General features: G+C 37.6%; 2 protein-coding genes across 2 annotated transcripts in view; one reads left to right on the top strand and one right to left on the bottom strand.

Annotated features, from left to right (window-relative positions):
* LOC147227275 (piezo-type mechanosensitive ion channel component 2) overlaps positions 1–488 on the bottom strand; it is a 49339-nt gene extending 48851 nt beyond the window's left edge. The window contains exon 1 of the mRNA XM_086159994.1: positions 350–488. Coding sequence (XP_086016120.1) covers positions 350–488 — 139 coding nt within the window. The remainder of the gene's footprint in view (positions 1–349) is intronic.
* Positions 24–24825, top strand: gnas (GNAS complex locus). Its single transcript, XM_086159273.1, has 12 exons — positions 24–1464; positions 5316–5388; positions 12156–12210; positions 12772–12891; positions 17715–17812; positions 21462–21516; positions 21890–21963; positions 22183–22241; positions 22343–22463; positions 22901–23031; positions 24425–24492; positions 24615–24825. The coding sequence occupies exons 1-12, from the start codon at positions 1326–1328 to the stop codon at positions 24759–24761; spliced, it is 1140 nt and encodes a 379-aa protein (XP_086015399.1). The 5' UTR covers positions 24–1325; the 3' UTR covers positions 24762–24825.

Here is a 24825-nt window from a genome sequence, read left to right as displayed (position 1 = left end):
AGGATTTTTTTTCCACATATAGGGTCACGTTTTTTTTTTTTTTTTGCCTCTCCTTTTTTTCTGTGGTGGTGGTGGTGGAGGTGGGGGGGAGTTTTTTTGGTGATTTACCGGAGAGACTCGTCGGATCCGAGCTGGGAATTTGAGCAAAAAAAAAAAAAAAACTATCGGTGCGCAGTTTTTTGGAGGCTCGGCGGCGATGTGAGCGGCTGATAACACATTTCAGCAACAAAAGCGAAGGGCAGATAGAGAAAGAGAGGGAGAGACACACCACAAGGCCCTCCGGACGGAGGAGAAAACACGGCGAGGAACGGCCAGCCGTCGCAAATGAGGAAGACAAATCGCTAGATACTGGATCGTTTCTGTGTCGGAGGTGGGGGATCCAGCCTAGCAGACAACCGCAGTGAGTCTTGGGCTTGTTTCGGGGCCGATTCGATGCGGAGAATGAGAAGGGGCCGGATGACAACGGAAGCGATGAAAATATCGCACATGTAGCTCGTTTGGGTGTAAATATTTTCCTTCTCTCCTGCTGGGCCCCCCCTCCACCACCACCGCCACCGCCACCCTCCCGATGAAGACAGCCGACCGGGAGAGAGAGAGAAATAAGATAGGGAGCGGAAGATTGCACCTATGAAAATGGTTATTCTGAAAGGAGACGTGGAAACGACCCGCGCCAGCGATCGGCCGAGCTTTTCGGAAACGCCGACTCGGGCTCTCTGTCACGGGCAGCAGTGAGACGCAAGACCCGGGCTTCTGGAGATGCAAATTAGGCTGTTTATTCTGCCTCCGCAAGAGGGGAAACCACACTTTTTTTGGAGTCTTAAGGGAGATTGTGGATTATAAGTCTTAACTTTGAGAGAGGGTGAAAACAAATCTCTCTCTCTCTCTCTCTCTGTTGTGTGCGTGTGTATATATATATATTTATATATACATTTTTTGAAAGAGAGGGGGACGGAAAAAGCCCAACAACTGTAGTGCATGTGAAGAAGGAAAAAGCCGAAGCAGGATTCAACCAACTGAGAAGGCGGCCTCGGTGTCGTCAGCAGCAGTATCCTGCCCTCTGACAGCAAAATAGGCTTCACGGACACATCATTCCTCCTGGGCTGCACCTCGGTTCGTTTTCTGGACCAGACCGGGGACGTTGAATTGTGTAAATGTGGGTCGCACCGCTGCCAAATCCGTGGGTCAAACGTGGGATCTAAACCAGTTCAGTTTATTATTTTTTTTTCTTGCTTTTTACATATCCACCTCCACTACTTCTTCCACCTCCTCCTCCTCCCCTGGATCCCTCTTTTTTTTTTTCCTTTTCTCTTTTTCCCTGCGGGAAGATGGGTTGTTTGGGCAACAGTAAGACTGAAGACCAGAGAAATGAGGAGAAGGCTCAAAGAGAAGCAAACAAAAAGATTGAGAAGCAGCTCCAAAAAGACAAACAGATATACAGAGCAACACACAGACTACTACTTTTAGGTAAGTCAGATTTTGCTTCCTTCAGTATCTAATTTGAATTAACTGCTTCTACCCAGGGAAGGCCTCGATCTGCACCATTGAATCGGTGCTTCCTCCCTGCATAACCTTCTGGGATGTTGTTTTGGGAAACATTGTCAACACTGTGACTTTGCCATTGCATAAGGTTAAAAGTGCAGCCGTGTTTTTGAGTTGTTTTTCTGCTTTTTACTTTTTTTTTTACACAATGCTGTCAAACTGACAGTGTACCACCATTCGCACCATTATATTGCTGTAACATAATATAACACTCCATAGCTTGATTTGGGGGTGAATGTTGCAGTGATAGGCATATATATATATACTCATACACATACAGTGTGTGTGTGTGTGTATATATATATATATATATATATATATATATACACACACACACACAAGTCCATTGCAATATTAGCAAACTCTAACGTAATGAAACAAATCATTTATTGTAATTCAGAGTTATTTTTGAGGATGCATGCTCATCTAAATAGCCTCTCCGTTTGCAGGGTATCTGAAGCAGGGTGTTCATAGCTGACTATGCAGGTTGTCTTTCAGCATTTAAGCTTGAAAAGTGAGGTAAACTAAAGCTAGTGCTACATCACATGCCAGATTATGGGCATGTGGCCTAATAGGGCCTTAATGCAATGTGATGGTGAGGAAAACTTGTATGGAACCCACTAAAGAAATGAACAGACTCAACATGTGGTTGTGTGAGTGTGTCATCGTTAGCTGGAGGTGGGCTGGGTCTCCACATTACATAAGAGACAAATAAGAGCGTCTGACTTTCTCCTGCCTTCCTGTGCTTTGTAAACTCTTATGTCCATTCACAGCCTTATCATTTGTAAGGAGTCTTGCCGTACTTTGTAAAAATAACGATATTTGATTATGGAAATGCCTCTTGCGGTGCATGTTGTACAACATGCGGGTATTTATATTGGTGAGGAAGTTGTGGTGACTTTAGCAAAGCAGAAGGACAGGGCCCACATGAAAACCAAAACAAAGATGTCTGCCATAAAGTTTGCTGCCTTTCGGTTATATAATGCACTAGTTTGTCTTTATCATAGACCTGTGGATGCCGTGGTTATCCTTTTCAGTGCTGCACATTATGGACGTTTGTTTATCAAGTAAATCAAATGAAGCATTAATGGGTCATCCAGTTCCAACCTGATGCCACTGAACAACTCGATTTGTACTTTCACTTCTCTTCAGGAAAGAATTTGTCTGAGGTAGTCTCGTCCATCATTACCATAAACCTCTCGAAAATTGATGGCAAGCAAGAGGACAATTCCAATATTTTGGTTGTAAAAATTAACTTTTTTTTTCGGTGCCACAAACATCTTGTTTATCCATTTGCAGAATAAAACTTTCACTGTGCCTGGCCAACAGGCAGAAGTTGATGATCATTGGATTATATGGTTCGGTATAATTGTAACCAGGAACTAGAACTACTCTGATCATTGGATTAAATTGACAGTGTATGGGATTAACTAGATCACTTAATGTCAATTAGTTGGTGGCTCATGTCCCCCGTGACGTCTGCAAAATGACATAAAACCTAGCACATCTATTTTACAAAGGCAGTCTAGTTATATGTTCAGATCTGGCTGGGTACATAGTTTTTCTACAAAAGTATTTGTCCAGCCTCGATTGACATCTTGGCAAGCACTAGGATCACTAACGTTTTAGTTGATTTTTCATCTGGATCAACATTATAGGTCTTGCTTGAGTTCAGGTTGTATTAATTTAGCATTGACGTTATCAGGAAATTTGTAAAGCTTCAGTTGTAGACAGACGCACTGGGGAAATATTTCCTGTTGGACATACCGCTGTTGACAAGGATCCTCTTGTAGCCATTTCTTCTTTGTGTGACAGTGCAGTGTGGGAAGAGACAGGAAGATGGGAGAGAAACAGGAGAGCTGACATTGTGGCATGAGGTCATCAGTCAGATTTGAGAGCATGATGTTATGAGTTCAAGGTATGCGCTGGAGGTTGCTGAGCCACCAAAATGCCCAAGTTACAAACACCTCTGTGGCTGATTATGTTCTTGGCTCCCACAAAGTCCGATCATGGCTGGAAAACACTGGCTCCAGCGTCCGAGTGCTTAACGGTCGCAAACTGCCTGTCAAAGTCTTTGGTATTCAGATCGTCATAATATTAGTCGAGAAGCAGCAATAATTAATCAATTTTACCTAGTAACAAAACTATAGAGATGTACGCCTTTGATTTAGAGACCCTGGACAGATAACTGGACAAAGTTCTTACTCATTTTTTTTTTGTTTTTCTTTTCCCCCCCAAAATGACTGAGTTAGGCCTCATTTTTGACATTTCATGTTTCATGCCAGACTCATGTCTTTGTTTCAAGTCCGAGCATTGAAGTACTATCGGCCACATTAAAAATTATTAAATATGGATCCTTTTGCGTACGTCAGCCATGATATTTTCCAAAAGTTACTAAAAACTCATCAGTACAGCAGCTCACCTTAGAAGAATGTACTCCTTAGCTCAGCCCTGTTTTACAATTAGCAGTATGCCTGTTTCATGGGGGAAGATTGGAGGAAATGGAGGGTTTTTGCACCAACTTTCCTTATGAGGAAGAAGAGACTTGTAATTATAATAATCCTTTGTCCAAGAAAGAAAGACTGCAATATTTTATTTTGTCCTCTTCGAACACATATTGAATAACCTGAGAACATTATGATGATAAAATAAATGATTATTTTCATTTCTTGATTTATTTGATACTGGTAAACTTGTTTTCCTTTGGGTTGTTCCCTGCAGGGTTCATGACAACGTTCATCTGCCCCCATCTAACCCTCTGCATCTTCTCTCACACCAGCTAACTTCTTCTCCTCTTTCAATAGGAAGTTGCTAGTCATCATTCCCTTTTTAAGCTTCACTTCAAGATACAAAAATTAATGGCCAGATGGAAAGAGCTGCTTGACAAAATGTAGAACCTGAAGCTTCCCACCCTTCATGCAGTTTTAGTACAGGTTGGGCATGAGGGAGCAAGCCTTTTGACTTTCAATCTCATATATTGACCTGCAACATACCCTTGGCTAATAAGGCAACCATCTACCCATTTCTCTCATAGTTCTTTAGAAGTAACCACTTAAACATTTCTGTGACATAATGGTTAGTTGATATGTCTTGAGACAACATGCATGACCATCATATTCCTCTGAAGTAGATTTAATTAGAGATTTGTTACCACCATTAAAGGAAAGTCTAAGGCTAAAGAGGAAATCTGAAAAGGGGTCAAATTTAATCTTAATTGAGATTTTATTTTACAAAATATGGGCTTCTTTTCCATTAGATGTGAAGACTTAAGTCTAAATCAGTTTGTCCTGTGGGTCAAAAGTACAAATAGAACCATCAGCAACATCATATGAAATATGAGTGATTCGTCCTGATAAACAAAGCCCCATATGAAGCCAGTTGTTTTTGAATTTTGCTCTTTTTTTCTTAGTTGATAATTTTTTCAAAAAAAAAAAAAAAAATCTGCTAAACTGGACTGTGTCCTTGTTTTTGTGGTTTAGCTGCCTTTGGATGGAAAGCTTTGAAGTATTTGGTGAAAGTTGTTCAAGTTCAAATGCTGAAATCGTAATCTTTGCTAAAAACATTAACAAGATTGGCTATTATGGAGATGTTACAAGAAAACCGCACATCTATACCCAATTTTATCTCTGCTTCTACTCCTATTGAATACACTAGAATTTAAGGTGTATGGAATGTACATCTGATGTGCGTTGGTCTCTTTTATTTTCCTCACATGACTACAGGACCTGAATGTTTTGCTCACTCCCTCCCTCTCTCTCTCTCTCTCTCTCTCTCAGGAGCTGGCGAGTCAGGAAAGAGCACCATCGTGAAACAGATGAGGATCTTGCATGTCAACGGCTTCAATGCAGAGTAAGTATGAGAGTTAAGGTGTAGAAACAGCTAAAGGTTTATGCACTGTAGCAGGTTATGACTGTGTTCAACCCACATCTGCTGTTGTATTCCTTCATGAAGATGCCAAATGAAAACGGGCAATTTCCAGGCGTTGAAGTTGTGAAATTTTACTCCCTGAAAAAGAAACACTGCAGTTCACAAATTAACTTCTGTATAGGAGTTCCCTGATCAACAATATTTAAAGATTTTTAAGCTGGTCAACTGACCAAATGGTATTATGATGTCAAACTCATAATACATGCTGTTTTTTGTGGCATTGTGAAACTGTGTTGTGTGATGTCTGTACAGTTAATGTTATGTATTTGGAATTTTATGACCCACTAATTCGTTGCAGAACTGTGCCAAAACAACAGTTTCCTACTTTATTTCAAAGAATGGTCAGAAAAAACATTTAATACTACTCAGTAGTAATAGCACAATGTTTATTAGTTAAATTTGAAACATACAATAATTGCATTTGGATTGCATTGGAATTTTAGACAGGAAGTGAGAATCATCCTTGTGTGACTTTTATTTAAGTTTTGGCTATTACCCTTTTCAGAGGATAGGGTATTTCTTATAAAACCGCAGGAAAATAAGCTTTCTCTCCTATGTCAAAGAAAGATAGTTGCTGTTCTGTTTCACATCAGTCTAGCCCTATTCTTGATAAGTAAAGTGTCTCAATGTCTTATTTATTTTTTTCTACACTTTCCACGCTACAGTAATCCAGATAAGAGCTTATGTTTGAATATAGTGTGGGATCATTTGTTTTTGTCAAAAAGGACCATATCTCAGTAATTAGCCGAAATCTCCCCAAAACTGAGACATTTTCAAAATATGCTTTGACCACCTCAAAGTGTTGTGTGATATTAGTCAAAGAGCTAGGGTTACCCTACCCTTTCCTTTTCAAGCACATTTAGCTGGCTTGCGTTGGAAGTATGAAATTTTAAGGTACTTTGTATTTCTGCAGTTGATTACAATTTTGATGCTAAAGCACTATACTTTTAGTTGAATTGTTACTGCTGGTAAATGGAATGTGGAACCATCAACATAATAGCCTTTACTTAATTTAGACTAAAAGGCAGTTCACTGTTGAGGAGAGAAAATGATTGAAGCCCCAGCAGGTTCTCTGTGGTTCACCACATTGTAGTTTTCGTACAGTCAGAAAAAAAACAACCATATAAAGGACATATTATTTTCTATTTACTGTTAGGTGGTGTATAGTGAGATTGATTTGACCGATTGAGATATATATATATATATATATATATATATATATATATATATATATATATATACATACATATTCTGTTTTCATTTGCTCTCTTAGTTTAAAATTATATACTTTCTTAATACATATTTCATGAACCTTTTTTTTTTTTTTTGAACAGACACAAATTAAATAATCATTATTTGACATGAAATACAAAACAGATGTCATGCATACAGGTAACAAGCCAAGGCTTATTTGCAATCCCTGACCTTAGGTAAGCCTTTACTATTAAAACAAAGTTCAAAAGCTTAGTTAAAAAAGTATAATAATGTTAAAATCCAAAACATGTAGAAACAAAACAAAACAAAACTGGAAGAACACAAACCTATTAAAGGCAGGAGACTAAAATAGTACAATAGTATGTAAGAGTCAATAGTCTCCGCCTTGTTTCAGTTTCAGCCATTGTTTTGCATGTTTGTTTTAAGACCTTGACTTCTCTTAAAGTTTTGATTTCAGTTAGTAATGTGTTCCAGAGTTATGTTCCTATTACTGAGAATGATGACTGTCCAAATGTTGTTCTGCATTTTGTGGTATACTGCTTATTGCACCCCTAGTTCTTATCCTACCATTTTGTTTCATTGCCAGGTTGTTCTGGAATGAGGTTATTCACACAAATGTTAATACGTTTTTGGATTTGAGAATCTAAAAAGCTGTTGAAAATGAATAGATTATATATCTTAATAATTTAAGATATATAATGACTTAATTGGAGCAAGCAATGGGAGCCCTGCCCCAAACTGTTATCCAGTATGATAAATTGGGAAAATATCATTACATGCACTGTTGTGCTGCCTGAAGTGGTATATTTGACAAAAGCAGTTTAAATTTTGACAGTTTTCTACAACCTCTTCACATGACAATCAAAGCTCTAAATGAAAATCTAAAATCACACCTAAAACTAGTTTGAAGCCACACTGATACACCAAACATTTCTTTTGACTGTATTTCTGCTGACATCTGAGCAGTTTTTGCAGATACATATATGTATGTCATCTGCATACTTTCGTTTTTGCTCCTCCCAGCTGTTAGGTAAATCGTTACTCTATAAACGAAAAAGTAAAGTGTCTAAAATTGAACCTTGTGGAATTCCCTTTCAACAAGTTAGGACAGTTGAGAACCTGTTCTGAAGGAGCAAAGTCCAGGGCATATACAGCTGTATTTTAAAAGATGTTTGCCACTGAGGTAACACATGGTTACTATACTTCAACACTTGCTGTCTGCAGCAGAGATATTATCAGGACAGTTAGATGTACAGCATGTTACAGACCATTCAGGTTACAGTCACCTTTCACTTTTCAGTCACCAATCACTTAAAATCTCAAAATGTGTTCTTCTCACAACATAGCAGTACTATAAAATTGAATTGCATTTTGATTAAACTGAGATCTTGAGTTAACATAGTCCAACCATTTGAAGGAAAAGTCAGTAGGCTACATTCAGTAGTGTGACACGGAGCAGGGTGTTAATTTGTCTCATGAATTTACATTATTTTATTTTGGAATTTATGGTGACATTCATTGTTGACACACAAGCAAAACTTTGAATGAAGTGCAGTTATTTGGTGCTGCTAATTTAAATATCGTCTTGTTTGAAGCAGTTTTATATTCTGGTTAGATTCTGGTTTATGTCTGTGTTTCAGAAACATCAAAGTTAAAGTCTAACCGTTTAGCATATCGTTACAAAAGTTGGTAAGATTCTCCCATGTTTTTGAAATCTTCTGTTTCTTGACAATCTCACAGGCCCAGCACCATAAATTAAACATCAGAATCATGTCTTAATAAAAATGGTCTCGTTACAACACGTAGAGGTAGAAATTTAAGTTATTAGGACTTAAATAAGCGTTTGTACAGTATTTTCAGCAATTTTTCAAATTGATTCTCTATAGAAACAACTTTTAAGTTTTTTTTATTACAGATTAGAAACTACTGCTCTCCATTTCTTGCACACTTTCTTGACTTGTTTCATCTTTGTGTGTCAATGACTTGGCACTGGTGGTAGTAATGAGGATGGAAGCATCTTTGCAAGGTTAGACTTGAAAATCAGCACCTAAGGCAGACAAGAGCGTATGACCTAGCGCATGACTCTACAACACTGAGTGTCTGTGTATACGCGTGGGTGTCTTTGTTAACAGCAGGCACAAACACATACAGCATCATCACTTCCAGTCAGATATGTGACATTGCTTGGATTATCAGGCTGATTATTTTGTATATAGAGTTGTGCATGACCCATTTCCTTTCTAAGGGTTCTCACATATACATGATCACCAGCCACCTTATGATGTGCAGTTCACAATCTAACATTCAGCACAAGTGATTGGCCATAGATTTCTCTAATTATAGATAAAATGGTTTCCTTTTGATTGACACTCTCATTGAGCTATGAATGTACATGTTTGCCATTGAAGTAATGGTTTGCATTACTTCAATGGCAAACATGTATGTATTACTGACCATTATTTGCATTAATTACAGCTAACACTCATTCTTCTTGCACATGTAAAGTCTACTGCCCACTTAAATTGCACTCATCCTTGCACCTGCACTTTGTGAGTTGCACACCAAGCTGCACTTAAATGTCCTATTGCACTGCCACTGTTCCATTGCACTGTTCATACTCATATCATAATCATATTTATAATAATGTTTACACTCTTCCTATCAGCACATATCCAAATGCACTGCGGACAGCAAAGTAGACATTTCACTGTACGGGGAAACACGTTTCTACACTGTACGTGTGACAATAAACGCTTTGAATCTTCAGTGGCAAACACTGAACTGGGTGCCTATTGAGAAAATGCTTTAAATATTCAATAACCCAGTAGTAGGATTGCATTTTTGACAGTGTCATTAAAAAAGTCCAAAACAATTGGCTTTTTTCTCAAATTAATTTTAGGTTTTTTGAAATGATCAGCTGGCAATATACAGGAAGAAACCCTTTGTGACAGAGGTTTAGTGACCTCACTTCTCACCTTCAGATTTTTTTTTCCAGACTTGAGTCTTCTGCAAAGAGCACTGCCAAAAGTGACATTGCTTGTGGCAATTCATCACACTTCACATGGCTTCCCCCTACAAATACTGAAGTCCCCTTCAAGACCAGGGGATACTTTGTTGCGCAAATTTGTTCCAACCTTTAAATGAATAGCTCACTTGCAGCTCAATCTACAATTTTCTATGTTTGACATGTATTGTATATCCCGTGACTCTGCTCCAGCTGTAACTGTATGTTTATAAATGGCTGTGTTTGTTGTTCACATAAATGAATGAACAGAATCATAAAACAGACTGCTGCACCATCCAAAAGTGCTTTTCATCTTTTTCACAATTAACTATTTGCTTTTCACATAACTAGAATCCTCACCGTATTGTACTGAAATTTTACAGTCTATCTTTTACCCCTCCCTCTCTCTTTAACAACACAGACATACAGTCTCACTCTCAAGAACGGATTTATGGCCATGTGATTAACAATGACTATCAGCATGAAAATGTAAATAAGTAAATAATGCTTCCTAACCCAATAAACTTTCCCCTCTTTTGCTTTTGCTTCTCTCTGTCCCTGTTTTTCTCATGTACTGATTGCAAAATGACCTCACAAGCTTCTGAGACTATCATTTTCCAAACAATATCATTCATGTCGTTTTGAAGATTTCTATTATCCCTCAGTACTTGGTTTTGGTTCTCATGTGATAACACTGCCAGCCAGGGCTTTGCAATATCTGCTAAAGCCCAAGTTCACACTGAAGTCCCCTAATTTGCACCTATAAATGTTAGAATTTGTAGGTGCACTGAGCAATCCTGTACCCCACATTTCAGATAGTAATAGTAAGCAGCAAATGACCTAAATGTTGCAGTGTTCAATAGTCTTAGCCGATGCTGACTTTATTTGCAAGGGCCAAGTTTGATGCTGTGATTTCACTAATGTATACTCCCAAGACTCATGTCATCTGTGGTCACAATTTTGGTCAAGATACTACCATGTTTGTTTTCCTGGAAAGGAAGCCAGCATCCTTCCTCACAACTCACATTATAGTGATTCTTTACATGAGGGTGTGCAGATCAGGCAATTTACATCACTTTATTTGAAATGATATACATAGGGGAAAGTCATTCTCAGCATTGCTGAAGCTGACATCAGTGTTTAGACCCCTTTACTGCTTAACTGCTGGTAAACTAAACTCTGTCTCTTTCGTTTTAAGAAACTGTTATTGTCTGATTTTGTTTCCTAAGAAAAGCTATACAAACATAAACTATGCCAGTGATGGCTCACTTGTCCAGCACACCTGCCTCTCACAAGTGCTGACACAGGCATACACACAGGCCAACTCACTCGCACACTCACCACAAATACACATAGCACTGAGTCATTTTGCTGTTTTCTGACAGTGTTTACATTAAGCTCCGTTTTGTACTGTACCATGTGTGTTGAAGCCAAAGTGTGCTGACACAACTGACCTGACGTTAAGCTCATTGTCATTTCTACCATCCCACAGCTGTTTTTTTATTTATTTATTTTTTAACCCTATGTTTGAGTCGACTATACCGGACATGCACTTATAAACACTTATCTTAAAACTGATGTCAACTAAGTGTAAGTGAATTGAATTCTTTATTAGGATTATTTTATCTCATGTGCTATGAAACTCTGGCCAGCACAGTTAGAAGACAGATACCAAAGACATTTTAACTTTAATAAAATGATGTTGTGGGAAAACTGTGAAGCCTTTGTATTCATCTAAATGACAACTAACTTTGGAGTGCAAGTTTTTAATGCAAAGATATGAAAAGTTATCTCCTTTACTCCAATGCTGCAGTGTCATTGTGGAAAAGTAAGAGTTGGCACAGATCAAAGAGGCTCAACTTGCCCTTTGTCACTGACATAGAACTATTGTAAACACAATGTTGTGTCGTCCTAAAAGGCTCAAGGTGAAAGATAGACTAACTGGCTTTCTGGTTGCCTTTATTAGAAATCTTTCTGTCACAGTGTCTAAATGTCTTGTACAAACAGCTATCCCTCTCAGCAGACAGACATAATTTCTCTACCATGTGTGCCAATGAAGGTCTGTTTAACCTTCCCTGATTAAAAACACACTCAATGCCGTACACTGTTGTGTACCATGTCATGGTAACACGTAACTGCCTCCCAGTACTTTTTAACTTCATAATAACAATATTTGCAAAGTAAACCGTTGTCGTCTTTTGTGTCCAAGAGAAGGAAAGCAGCACAGTGGCACTGACATAATAATGTAAGCTATGACTCTGCACTGATGGCGTTCCACACATTTTCAGAGTCATTCTTTTCACTCCTAATGAACTAAATTATGTGCTATATTCATATTTTCTTTATTTATTTATTTACCTGTTTTTCCCACCGTTTTTACTTTTTTATTCTGTCTGAAAACACCAGTATTTATGTCATCACTCTTAAGTGAAAAATCCCTAACATGATAGTATCTCTTTGTGTTTTGCAGAGAGAAGAAGCAAAAAATCCAAGACATCAAGAATAATATAAAAGAGGCTATTGAGGTGGGTAATGGTACACAATTAATCAAATTGGTTCCTGACAAATATTTATCTGAGATCAGTGTTTTAGACTAATGTAAAAATGGTTGCTTACACAGCCAGAGAAGTTCAGTGTTTGTAGCTGCTGTAGTTCTAGATGTATGTACACACATCAATTTTTTTATCTCTTTTTACGCCAATGTCACTCCACTCCCTGTTTCAACTGCAATATTAACTCAGACCACAATGTTTACCTTAAACTAACCAAGTGCTCTTTGTGCCTAAAACTAACCCATTATGTTGACAAAGCATTAGTGAATTTCTTTTTAACAAGCTTCATTTCCTCCTGAATCTCTTTCAGGACACACAGTGTTAGCAGGAAGTTTTTGACATCTTAAACATTGGCACGCAAACATTTCAAAGTAGAGAATTGCTATGTATCTTTGGCTCTTTAGTCTGATTGTAATGGATCTGTTCTAATTGATAAGTCCTGTTTTGTTTTTTTTTTATTAATATGGTTCATCTTCTGAGCTCCTGTCATCTAGATTTCTACACTTCTCAATTGGGTTTCTGTGTTGATTGCAGACCATCGTGACAGCCATGAGCACCCTGACACCACCGGTTTCTCTGGCATGCCCAGAGAACCAGTATCGGATCGAATACATCCTCAATTTTGTCAACCAGAAGGATTTTGACTTCCCATCTGTGAGTACAACAGTTTTAAACTCTTGAATGATGCAAACAGCCCTATAAACACAGGCGAAACACACACACACACACACACACACACACACACACACACACACACACACACACACACACTCCGATAACATCATTGTCAAGTTGTTTGATGCACAGCTTTTTTAAGCACAGCAGTAGTTATTAAGACACTGACCTCACCAACTATTTCATTGACTTCCTGATTTGGATATCATTGATTGCTTTCTAAATCATATAGATTCTGATTGAGAGTTTTTTTTGTTTTGTTTTGTTTTCACCAATCATAGACATTTTAGAATTAATGTATTATCAATGCAGAACAACTGAACTAAAGCAATGACAATCATCATCGATCATTGATTGGCGCACATGCTTGCTGGCAGTCAGTTTTCCGATCACATTTCCGAGGGATAAAAGTAGTGTTAAAAATTTACATGACATGAGAAGTGTTACGAGTACTCAATACAAACATACAAGTTGTCACTAGTCGTGTTCATCTGCACACTTGCGGTTTTATAAGGAGAAATACCTTAATTTTGTTACATTCAGTCATACGTTCAGCACAACATCAGTGAAATATGACTACTGCTGTTAAGCCCAAATATATGGACCATGAGTGATAACCAGCCACTTAGCAGTGCCCTGGGATCAGTTTTGCATTCAGTGTATGGTTCAACAACACTTTGACGGGGTAGGGGAAGTTCAGGAATTGAACCAGGAAGTGTTTGCTATTTAAGTATTCATTTTGTTCATAAAGCCTCGTCAAAGGATGATGAAACATTTGGTCACAAAACAAACCCATATTTGTGTGCTGAGGGCAGAGTGACATCTATCGCATTGACTGAGCTGTCAGTCCGCAAAGTCTTTCAACAGGTTCACATGTCTGTCAGTGAGATACTTTATTAATTTTCTTTATTCTGCTAAAACAGGAAACCTGTTGTACATACCAACTACATGGCATTTGCTACTCCAACCAAGCAGTGATACAAAGTAACGCAGTGTTTTGATTTGTTCTTCTGATTTGTTGACATGCAACGAACAGTTTGGAACCATCTTATTTTGTTTGTGCAAACAGCAAGGAAAGCGCAAAGCAGTACTCATTACACCCACATAGTACATTGTACTAGAAATTTGATTTAGATTTCCCATTATTTGCATTTTTGCAGTAAGAATCAGTTATAGAATCAACCTCAATCCAGTTACTGTGTGTGAGGCTGTTTAAATATACTGTTAGATAATTAACTTCTCTGATTATCTGGGTTTTTTCCCCTGTTGGACTTTTGGAAGCATGGGAGCCAGCTGCAGGTGTGCTTGTGTGTTAATGATGGTATGTAAAAGTCCCTAAATCCCAGGTGGTAATCCCTTGACATGAGTGTCAGACACTAAGGTTTACGAATGACCTCATGGGTAATGCTTGTGTGTTTGTAATATTCTCAGCAGGTCATTCCTATGAACTAATTGTCCTGGCCAAGAGAAAAAAAACTCAGTCTCCCCCTTTATCCACAGCCACGTGTTGCTTCCAGGCTCAATGCTCTCTTCAATTTCAGCACTCTTTTAGAATTGGAGAATCTTTTATTTCTTATGTTTTTTGGAATTTGTTATTGATTCACACCATGATGTGGGTGAATATTCTGCAATTGTTGACTGTGAATCAACTCCTAATATGCAAACAGCTACTTAGTAGTCCCAGTAAACTGACAATTTGCCATTTTAAATTAACTGGCTGCAATACAAAAGCCAAACCAAAACACAATCTGTGTTTGGATTTTGAATTTACTTTTTTTTTTTTTTTTACTTATTTAAGGCCAACAAACAATTAGTTTGTTGTTTTGTTTTCTTTTTCTTTTGTTTTTTTGGGGTGGGGGGGTGTTATTTTTAGAGTGACAGTATTCATGATTGTTTCCTTTAATCAGAAAACAATCAACTTCATGACTTCAGATACATTTATGACATCTAGAACATTTTCCTAAACATCATCCACATTTATGACAGTTTTACTTATTTGATCTGGACATTTCAAAATCATAAAGCCTGGTCTATTTGTCCGTAATCTGAAAAAAAAGGATGCAAGATCACGGAAAATTAAAACCAACTAATTAATTTAGATTTGACCTATTTATTTCAGTCATTTATCAGTGTTTGACTGCATTATTTTGGGACTAGCTATGCAACTTTATTTGTTAGGAGACTTAATATTGCTGATATAATGTGTACAATGCATAATCTTAACACTTTCATAATGGGACATTTATAGAGTGTAATTCAAATGTTACCATTAAGCTTATGCTTCCTTCCGTATTTGTTCTTGTATTCTCAACTTCAAAATAGCGGCGTTTTAAGTTTTTTTTTTGATAATATTTTTTTCACACTGATATCCTGATTTTTATTTATTAATTTATTTATATTTATCACATAAATTGAGACCACTTTATGTAAGTATTGCCTGAAACATCTCTGTTTCAAAACTTTTTCTAACCTAAACACCAACTTGGTCCCACAGTCTTCCTGAATTCAGAGGATTCATAGTCATAACATCAGTGTAATATGAGATGACAAGTATTTTTGACTGGCTTCTGAATTTAATTATTATTTTGGTGTATGGCCCTTGTTAGCGCAACAGCTTGTGTTTAATATATGATGGTGATTATGTAGGAGCACTGGGGTGTAAGTGCTTCTTATTTCCTTCCAGAAGTCATAATGACCTTCAGCAAACAGGGTCAGCTGTTCTATCAAGCTAACACCCACACATCAACCCTGCTGAAGTGTCCTTTAGCAAGAATGGTGCCGCCGACAAGCTCCATTGTCTCTTTGTCTCACCTGATGTGATCCTCTGTTCTCAGTAGTAGAAAAGACATGAAACACTTGATTAATTTCCTGTATTTCCGGTTGTCCAGAGGTGTATTTGTTGTATAGAAAGGGGAGGGAAGTAGGCAGAAGGAAAAGACAAGGCACTACATCAATTTAGGAAAAGTAAGCTTTTTTATTTTTTTCTTAAAGCGCATGACTGATTATAAAAGAACGCTCTGTTTGTAAACACATGATGTGCTTGCTGTCTTGCAGAACTGCATGGTGAAGACATTTTTTAAATACATGTAATTGACGATGCAAATGAAAAAAAATCTCTCACAGAACAATGGTATTTCTGATAAAATTCACAAAAAAAAGCAATGTTCATGAACTACTTGTTCATACTGTTGGGCAACCATTGAAACTTTAAGCTGTTTTCATGTTTGGTTTGTCACGAAACATTATTTACTGTTACTTTACACACATACACAACAACAACAACAACAAAAACAACAACAACAACACAGAAGTACAAAAATGCATTAGCAGGTGATGATTTCATTTTTGGGTGGATCAACATTCAATCACTCACCTGTAAGAACTTTAAATGATTTGGTGTAATGGAAATGTTTTCATTGTATCTCTAAACCATCTTGAAAATAAATGTAATTGGGGGAAAAAAAACAGAAATGTAAAGTAATTGCCTCTTTTTGAATATTCTGATGTTTCTTTACTTTTAGAGTAACAAAATATTCATTCAATATTGGTTAATATTGGGTTGACCAATATTATATAATTCAGCAGCAGATAATGTATTCATCTGTGTGTGTGTGTGCGTGTGTGTATACATGTGCGTGCGTGCTGGGTTACATTAGACCATGTCATGGACATAGCACCAAAAAAAATCGTCCTGTAACACAATTCAAATTTACACACATTCCTCAGCATTTAGTCTTAATCAATTATCTAAATGTTCAGTTAGTCATTACACCATGTCAGTAGATTAATCAATATCTGATGCAAGTCATCGGCAAAATAAGAAATACACAAAATGTATGAGTGTAAGATTGCATTTTTAGTCAAGGCAAAACTGTAGACCAGGCCTGCCCACCTGCCTAGGGAAAAAAAACCTCATCACACATCCAGCAGGTCGGGCCAGCATCATGTAGAAAGGTCTTGTCAGTTAACACCTTCCACTCTAGCCTTATATTTCTTGTCTGACACAAGGGTGCTTGAATGTTCATGTATAAAGATCCTGCAGCTCAAATCTCCTCCTCCATAGCAGATATCATAAAGTATGAAACCAGTATTAAGACCAATCATCTTTCAGATCAGCTGTGATTACTTTTCAAGCCAATGAGATAAGCCTTTACAGTTTATGTTTGTTGTATGTTAAGGTTCAGTTATATAAATAACTACCCTATATGTCCTGCTTAAATTTCTTTTCCCACCATCCTTAAAATTGGATGTACAGAGGTCATCAGTCTGTACAAAACAGAGAATATAGTAAAGGGGTTAACATCTACTTTGTCAAATGTCTTCAGTACCGGTGTATCTTGTGCCGTCTCTTCCTACCCACCACTATTTACCTTTTACAGACATGAACACAGGCATGGCCCAGGCACAACGTACACTGCATGTGGTGTCAACAAAGAACTGAGCGCCCAGTGCATTGTGACACACACTGCAGATGATGGACAACCTCACCTGCCTTTCTTTCTCCTTATACAACTTTCCAATTAGGCTCCTAATGTATAACTGTAGGAGGGTGTTTTTTTTCAACTGGCCTTGTTTTTATTAGAGCAAGATTTGACTAAGTTTAAGTTTGAAAAAAATTGGTGTATATTTACAATTTCCTCTGCCTGCCATCTCATGAGTGTTTGACACACTGTGTCAGTTTTGTACCAACACCCTGTATATCTAACACTTTGTTCAATTGATCAGCAAAAAAATATTGTACTATTCCTCTATGTGACTTCCCAACCCGTCATTCATGCAATTGTTTCTCTGTCTCTATCCAGGAGTTTTACGACCATGCAAAAACACTGTGGCAGGATGAGGGGGTACAGGTATGCTATGAGAGATCCAATGAGTACCAGCTTATCGATTGTGCACAATAGTAAGTAACCTACCTGTCTGATTTCATATTAACACCAGGGTGACTTCATATCCCTTTTTATTGTGTGCAGCCATCTCATTAATCCTGTCTCAATGGCCATGGGGTAGAGGGATGGGTGTCCAGAATTATATGAGCTTTAATCGCTATTGATGTTTTTGCTGTCACTTTTGAATACCAATTTGGATGATATGTTTTTTTTTTGTTTTGTTTTTGTTACAGTTGAATTCAGTCTCAGTGGGCCTGTTTGTGTTGTTTAAATGTATGAATAATGTTTAAATGAAGGTTAAAAGGAAATCTTGTTCATTACAGTATCTCTTTACAGTGGGACACTTCCTAATCACCAAGGTTTTCAATTCTAAGATTGCCTTTTCCATAGCAATAATAGTGGTATAAAACTTCCTTAAAAGTGGTGGTTTTTTAAAGAGTAATTAAGCTAATATGCTAAAGCTACTTGTTGATTCTTATAAAATCAAAATGATTTGTGGTTCTTCTGAGCATTGTTGAGCATTGGAAAAACCCTTGGTATTTAATTACTCCCACAATTTTTCTGTAAATCGTTTAGACGACGCTTGCTTTATCTTATTTTGATGGATTTTTGGTTCACATTGCGGGACTATCAGTGAACTGGGCTAGGTCAAGTAAAGTAAAGTCAAGTCAAGCAAATGTTGGCTCAACTTCTGGCGACAAGCACTATGAATTATTCAACAGTCTGGATGAAACACTTGAATTATGTTTGTTTTGGACTTCCAGTAGCTGTAATATGCCATGTTCAATACAAGATGAACTAATTGTAGGATTGTGCTTTTCACTGACATCTAGTGGCAGCTGCAGGACAAAGCTGGAGCCTTGTGCCCGTTGGGTAACTGACTCCAGGCTGGCAATCACAGCTAGTTGACTGGAAGTTTTTGTTTTTCTGTGCATAAGCCAAGAGACATATACCAAATCGGTAGACAAGTTACGACATCAGTTGTATCTTTGATCGTCCTACCAGTCTTTGGCTTGAAATTAGTTGCCGTGTCACTGTTTGCATTCGTAAAATGCTTCTCTAGATGCTGCTCATTTGTCAAAACGCATTGTAAAAGATTTGCTCATGCCAGCAGGTTTTTATCTGCAGAGGGCCATGAAAGTTTTTTTTTTTTTTTAATGATCTGAATATGTAAGACTTGTACACAATAACCTACACCATATGTGATTGAATGGCTTGTCTTTACAATATTTTGTACCTCCACGTCCATCTGCAGTTCAGCTTTTTGCTTCATCATAGTTATTTCCAACTGTAATCTTGTCATTGTCTTCATTATAGGTAAAAGTATAGTTGTTGTCAGTAATGTGTAGTCTTTGGCTTGCATTAGAACATTCAGGACCTTTTTCTAAGTGCAAAGAGGATGCGCCAAACAGCAATGACCAGTTATAAGTTAAAAACATGAATGGGCAAACGTTGAGCAGAGAAGATTCTAGATAAATTCCATTTTTTTATATAACAGCAGCGTTTGCAGTGTTTGGAAGCAAACATGGCTGAGGCTGAGTCATCGCTAGACCGAAGGATGTTTAAAGGAGGGGAAGGGGTGATATTTGTAGGGGATACATTCACTGTCAGCTTTGAACAGCAAGCCTGTGACCCATAAGCCTTTTGACGAGTTTTTACATTCTTGGAAATGTTCACAAATGCTCTATTTAGCCCTTCAACTTGGTTTAACGTTGTTAAAGATTAAGCTAAGGAGCGTACAAGCCCTGTACATATCCCCACAGTGGTTGAAATGGTACAGTCCAGTCTCTGGTTCCCTCCCTCTGCTTGCTCTCATATCCAACTCTAAAACACAAGCTCATCCCGCGCTCACATTCTTCTCCTCCTCTGTCTTTCCTTTCTCCACCTCACTGTCTGTCTGTCTTTTCTGGAGCTAATCCAGCCGCACTAGATTGGGAGCTGATAGACTATTAATAGCACCTGTGGTTGGGTCTCCATGGTAACCATGCTGGAGGCCAGGGCGCTGGGGAGCTATTTTTGAAATCTGCTCTGTAATGTCAGACAGACACCACCACGCTTTCATTCTCTGCCTTGCTTCCATTTCTTCCCCTTTCTCATGTTCTTGCCTGTCGCTTTTTTTTTTTTTTTTTTAAAGTGAATTAATTCTGAGCAACACACTACCCGCCCTTCTCAACTATTCCTTCTATCCTCTTGTCTTATACTACCTTTTTCTATTTCCAGTCACAGGAGAGATGTGATGTTATCTATTCGATTTTTGACGTAAATATCGTCTTGTTACAGTGAATTTTGCCAGACCGAATAATTAAACTGATTTCAACTTTGAGATTTTCCAAATAGTTGCTCGAAAAAAGACAGTCTCTTGTTACTTAAATTTTTTAAATTAAATTACATATTTAAATGGGATAGTAACAAGGTTATTGACCCAGCGGTAGTTAGTTAATGGGTCTATTGTTCCTGAAGGGAAGTTCGCCTCCACAATTCAAAACATAAGATACAGTTAATCCATGATTTGTGTGATCTATAAAAGAAGTCCAGTTAGATTCAACTTAGGGCAAATGAGACCAAAGGGAAATTCATTATCCTTTTATCAAAGTGGAAAGTTTGTATCCACTTGTAATATCTTCTTCCTTCTTTCTGTTTAAAAAAAAAAAAAGTTACAAGCCCATAATGACAGTTTCAAAATGAGAATTACAGATAATTGTCCTTAATGTTGAATACAATTCTAATTGATTTATCAAATTTTTGAAATACTTTTCAGATAATTCAGATTAACAATGATGTTAATGTTCGTCGTTTTAAATCTAAATCAGTTAGTTGCCTTTTTTTTTTTTTTTTTTTTCAGTCTTGACATTGTGGTTGCGTTGAAGAGTTACTTTGCTTCCACACTGTGACGCTTTCAAGATTTTAATGTGTTACTCCATCAGCATTTCATCTTGCCTGTCCAACCCCTTCTATCGTACCCTATCTCTCTGGTCTCCTCTCTCTCTCTCTCTCTGTCTTTCTGTCTTTCTTGTTCCCTCTGTCTCTCCCTCAACTGGTCAAGACAGAAGGCCGCCTACATTGAGCCCTATCCAAGGTTTTTGCTTGGTTGAAGGCAGTTTTTCCTTGCCGCCATCGCCAAGTTCTTGCTCATGGGGAAAGTTTTGGTTCTGTAAATAATTTAAGAGCGTGGTCTAAACCTACTCTGTATGTAAAGTGCCATGAGACAACTCAGATGTGAAATGCTATATAAATAAAATCTGACATGATTTGACTTTTAGAAAGTATCAAATTTGCTAATGAAAATACTGTGAGGGCGTTTAGGGAATGAATGTCTTTATATTTCCTTTCATTGTCCCACATCAATTAGGTTACTCAGCAAATAGCTTTTTTCGGGCTAAAGATTGAAATCATAATACTGTTAAATATAAAGTGTAATACATTGTAATACATTTTACATACAATATGTTTTTCAATGATAAAGGGCCACAAATTGAGTCCCTGCATTTATTAGTTTTAAATAAACTTGTTGATTGAAACTGGCCATAGATTTTATATTAAAAAAAAAATCTCATGCCATAAACTCTTGTAAACTGTGTGTCAGTTATTTGGTGTCAATGTTTTTCATGTACCATAACTGGCCACTATCATGATCTGGTAACCTCCCCAACATTTACCCAACAGCTTTCTAGACAAGATTGACATTGTGAAGCAGAGCGACTACACTCCAACAGATCAGGTGAGTGAAGCTATTAAGGTACAGTTAGTTACTCAATACCAAGAAATTTTTAGTTTAGATTCGTTTTAGTCAATTCTTACTTCAGTGGCTTATTTCCTGCTTTTTTTTTCTTTTTGGTTGTCTTGAATTCTATTTACTATTTTCTGGTTTTGCTTGCTGAAAATTTAAAGATGACATGCCAATTTTTTTAAATGCTATTTTTTCAGTGTTATTGACAGTAATCAACTCAGTATTATTGATGAAAAATTACCCTGACCTAACAGAAATGCAATCTGAATGGTAGATAATTTAATTGATCATTTTAAAAATGAAACATCCACAACATTGCAATGATCTAAACAGTGTATTATATCAAATTTGTAATTTTCTCTAGGATTTGCTGCGATGCAGAGTACTGACTTCAGGAATCTTTGAGACAAGATTCCAAGTGGACAAAGTTAATTTCCAGTAAGCGACAGCTCAATGAAAACGAAACTTGAACTTGACTAAAAATGAAGTTACATTGCTGTTAGTATTTTCTAACACAACTCTCTCTTAAGTGGCAAAAGCACAACTTGCTTGAATCAGAAAAAAATGGGGTCCCCTTAGAGAGGGTCAGATGTTCAAAATTCCTCCACAGGATGGCAATATTTTCTCACTGAACCAATTCTTCCTCCCTGATTTCAGTATGTTTGATGTCGGTGGTCAGAGAGATGAACGCAGGAAATGGATTCAGTGCTTTAACGGTAACCTCTGCTTACTGAGTTCTTCAACATCCTCATTCATTCAGCCCAAGTCTCTTCCCTCCACTGTGTCTCAACTGTCACTTCCCTGCTCTCATCCACAGATGTAACAGCCATCATCTTTGTGGTAGCTAGCAGCAGCTATAACATGGTGATTAGAGAGGACAATCACACTAACCGTTTACAGGAGGCCCTCAACCTCTTCAAGAATATCTGGAACAACAGGTGACGGCAAAGAGAAAAACTGTTTATGTGAATCCCAGCCCCAAAATGACCAGGAATTGTATCAAATCAGAATCAATTTAATGTCATTTGTCCCCCCATTTGTTACTGCAGACAGATAATTGGCATTGACCAAACACAATGTTTACAAACCGGCCTGCTTTTCTCTCAAACGATTGCATAACCAAGTATGTTTGTGAGAGGTTCCCTAGCAACAAATGCTGCATAACAGCAATCACGTTTAGATCACATTCCTTATTTTGAATTTGCGGCTGCAATAAAAGTTTTCGAGCATAATCAAACTGTGGCAGCCTTAGAATATGATCTCTGGGATGAGCATTGACGTATAAAAAAAAATTGGTCTTGGAGAGAGGTGTACTACAGTAACTACTCGGATGTAACTATGGTGATTTTCATTAAGAATGTTGTGTTCCTCTTAGGTGGCTGCGGACCATTTCTGTCATCTTGTTCCTAAATAAACAGGATCTGCTCGCAGAGAAGGTGCTAGCAGGAAAGTCCAAAATAGAGGAATACTTTCCTGAATTTGCTCGCTACACCACGCCTGACGATGGTGAGCCTCCACACTCCAACCACATCCTACAGTCCTTGATTTAGACGTGAGCATGTGAAAACAGGGTTTCTATGTTTCCTGGAAAATGTGAACAAAACAACTGTTCAGTCTTGGGAATCACTGGAAACCTGGAAAAAAAGCAAAATAACCTGAAAAACTTTGCGCCGTTCTAAAATTTCATTTAGACTTCCTCCTTATTTTCCCATCATGCTTCTCAAAACAAACAGTGTAACAAAGTAACTTTGGCTGCACTGTATCTTCACTAAAATATTTGACAGAGAACCTTGTGAATCTAAACATGTATTACAGTGTGAAGTCATCAGAATTGAAAGATTTCATTTAATCTGAATAACATGAAAATTCACATGCCCCCTGGAGAAAGCAAACTTTAAATAAACCCTTCCTGATAATTAGAGTCAAGTCATCTGAAGAGCAACATGTTATTCCCTGAAACTAGTTGAATAAGAAAATGCCCCAGGATAAAAAAATATATATTTTAGTAAGTAGATTAAAATGACATTATAGGGACAAAAAATGTCCCTACAAATGAGCAGAAAATGAAAAATTAAGAATAAAATTAAGAAGCAATAACCTCAAATTAGCAGGAAGTTACTTCAAGGAGGGAAGGAAATTTTTAGTTTTTTTTGGAAAGGGAACATATTAGTGTTTTTCAAACCCACAAGATTGTTGCTCACAATGTTCTGGAAAAGTGTCAAGTTAACCTGAGAGAGAGTCTGAAAAATGTTGAATAAGGTGGTTTTCATAGCGCTGTAAATTATGGAGATCTTTTGAATAACTTTAATATTTCCTTTTGAGTCAGATGGTGATGGATATGAAACAAAGCCTGTCTCTTTGTTTTATTTAACTTTATTTGAGAAAAACACCCCATCAAGGATATTCCAAACAACTTTTCTGGTTTTGACAGTTTGACTTTTGGTGTTTTGGTAGTTGCAGTTATGCTGCTAGAAACATTCACCAAATGTAAACCGGCACTCTACAATCTAATAGTTAAATCTTTACTGGAAAATATTTTATTCTGCCACATTCAGAGTTTAACCGCATTAATCATCAACTCTGCAAATCTGCCATGTTTTCCCATAAAGAGCCTTGGAATATGTTTTGAGAAATTAATGTAATATGTAATATTTCCTTCATTTCCCCGACATTTTCCCTTGTCCAAGGCTCTGTGACTCCCCCACCTTGCATGCCTTTCAGTCTGTCAGTTTGTCTGTGGTTGCCCTTTCCACTCAGATTAATCCAGTCACTGGCCGTCAATTGCTGACTATCTAAAACTAAATTTACTCCATCTTGATTGCATTAAAATCAGTCCACCTGAGTAGTCATAACCTCAAAATACTATTTGTCTTCAAAACCTGCCTCTTCTCTCCCCTAGCGACACCAGAGCCTGGGGAAGATCCTCGTGTCACAAGGGCAAAGTACTTCATAAGAGATGAATTCCTGGTGAGTGTAAAACAATCTGTTCTATATGTTTGTTATGTATGGAATTAATTCGAATAGAAATGAGGGTGTTACATCATCATCTGCCTCATAAGTTGTGTTGTCATCCTTTTCTCTGTCTGCAGAGGATCAGTACAGCAAGTGGGGACGGGAGGCACTACTGTTACCCCCATTTCACCTGCGCTGTGGACACGGAAAATATCCGTCGTGTGTTCAACGACTGTCGAGACATCATCCAGAGGATGCACCTGCGGCAGTACGAACTGTTGTGATGGGAAAGGAAAAGGGTTCAGCAAAAAAAAAAAAACGAAAACAACAAAACATCGAACTAAGAAA

Source organism: Fistularia commersonii, chromosome 14 (assembly GCF_037954325.1).
Source record: "Fistularia commersonii isolate RoL2024-O1a breed Wild chromosome 14, RoL_Fcom_v1.0, whole genome shotgun sequence".
NCBI classification, from domain to species: Eukaryota; Metazoa; Chordata; class Actinopteri; order Syngnathiformes; family Fistulariidae; genus Fistularia; species Fistularia commersonii.
This window is presented reverse-complemented; position numbering and strand designations above follow the sequence as displayed.

Excerpts from the sequence above, each read along its gene's own strand:
- gnas (XM_086159273.1), top strand. The coding sequence starts at position 1,326 with ATGGGTTGTTTGGGCAACAGTAAGACTGAAGACCAGAGAAATGAGGAG. Across the intron at positions 5,389-12,155 it reads GTCAACGGCTTCAATGCAGA|AGAGAAGAAGCAAAAAATCC; the intron begins GTAAGTATGAGA and ends TGTGTTTTGCAG. Across the intron at positions 12,211-12,771 it reads ATATAAAAGAGGCTATTGAG|ACCATCGTGACAGCCATGAG; the intron begins GTGGGTAATGGT and ends TGTTGATTGCAG.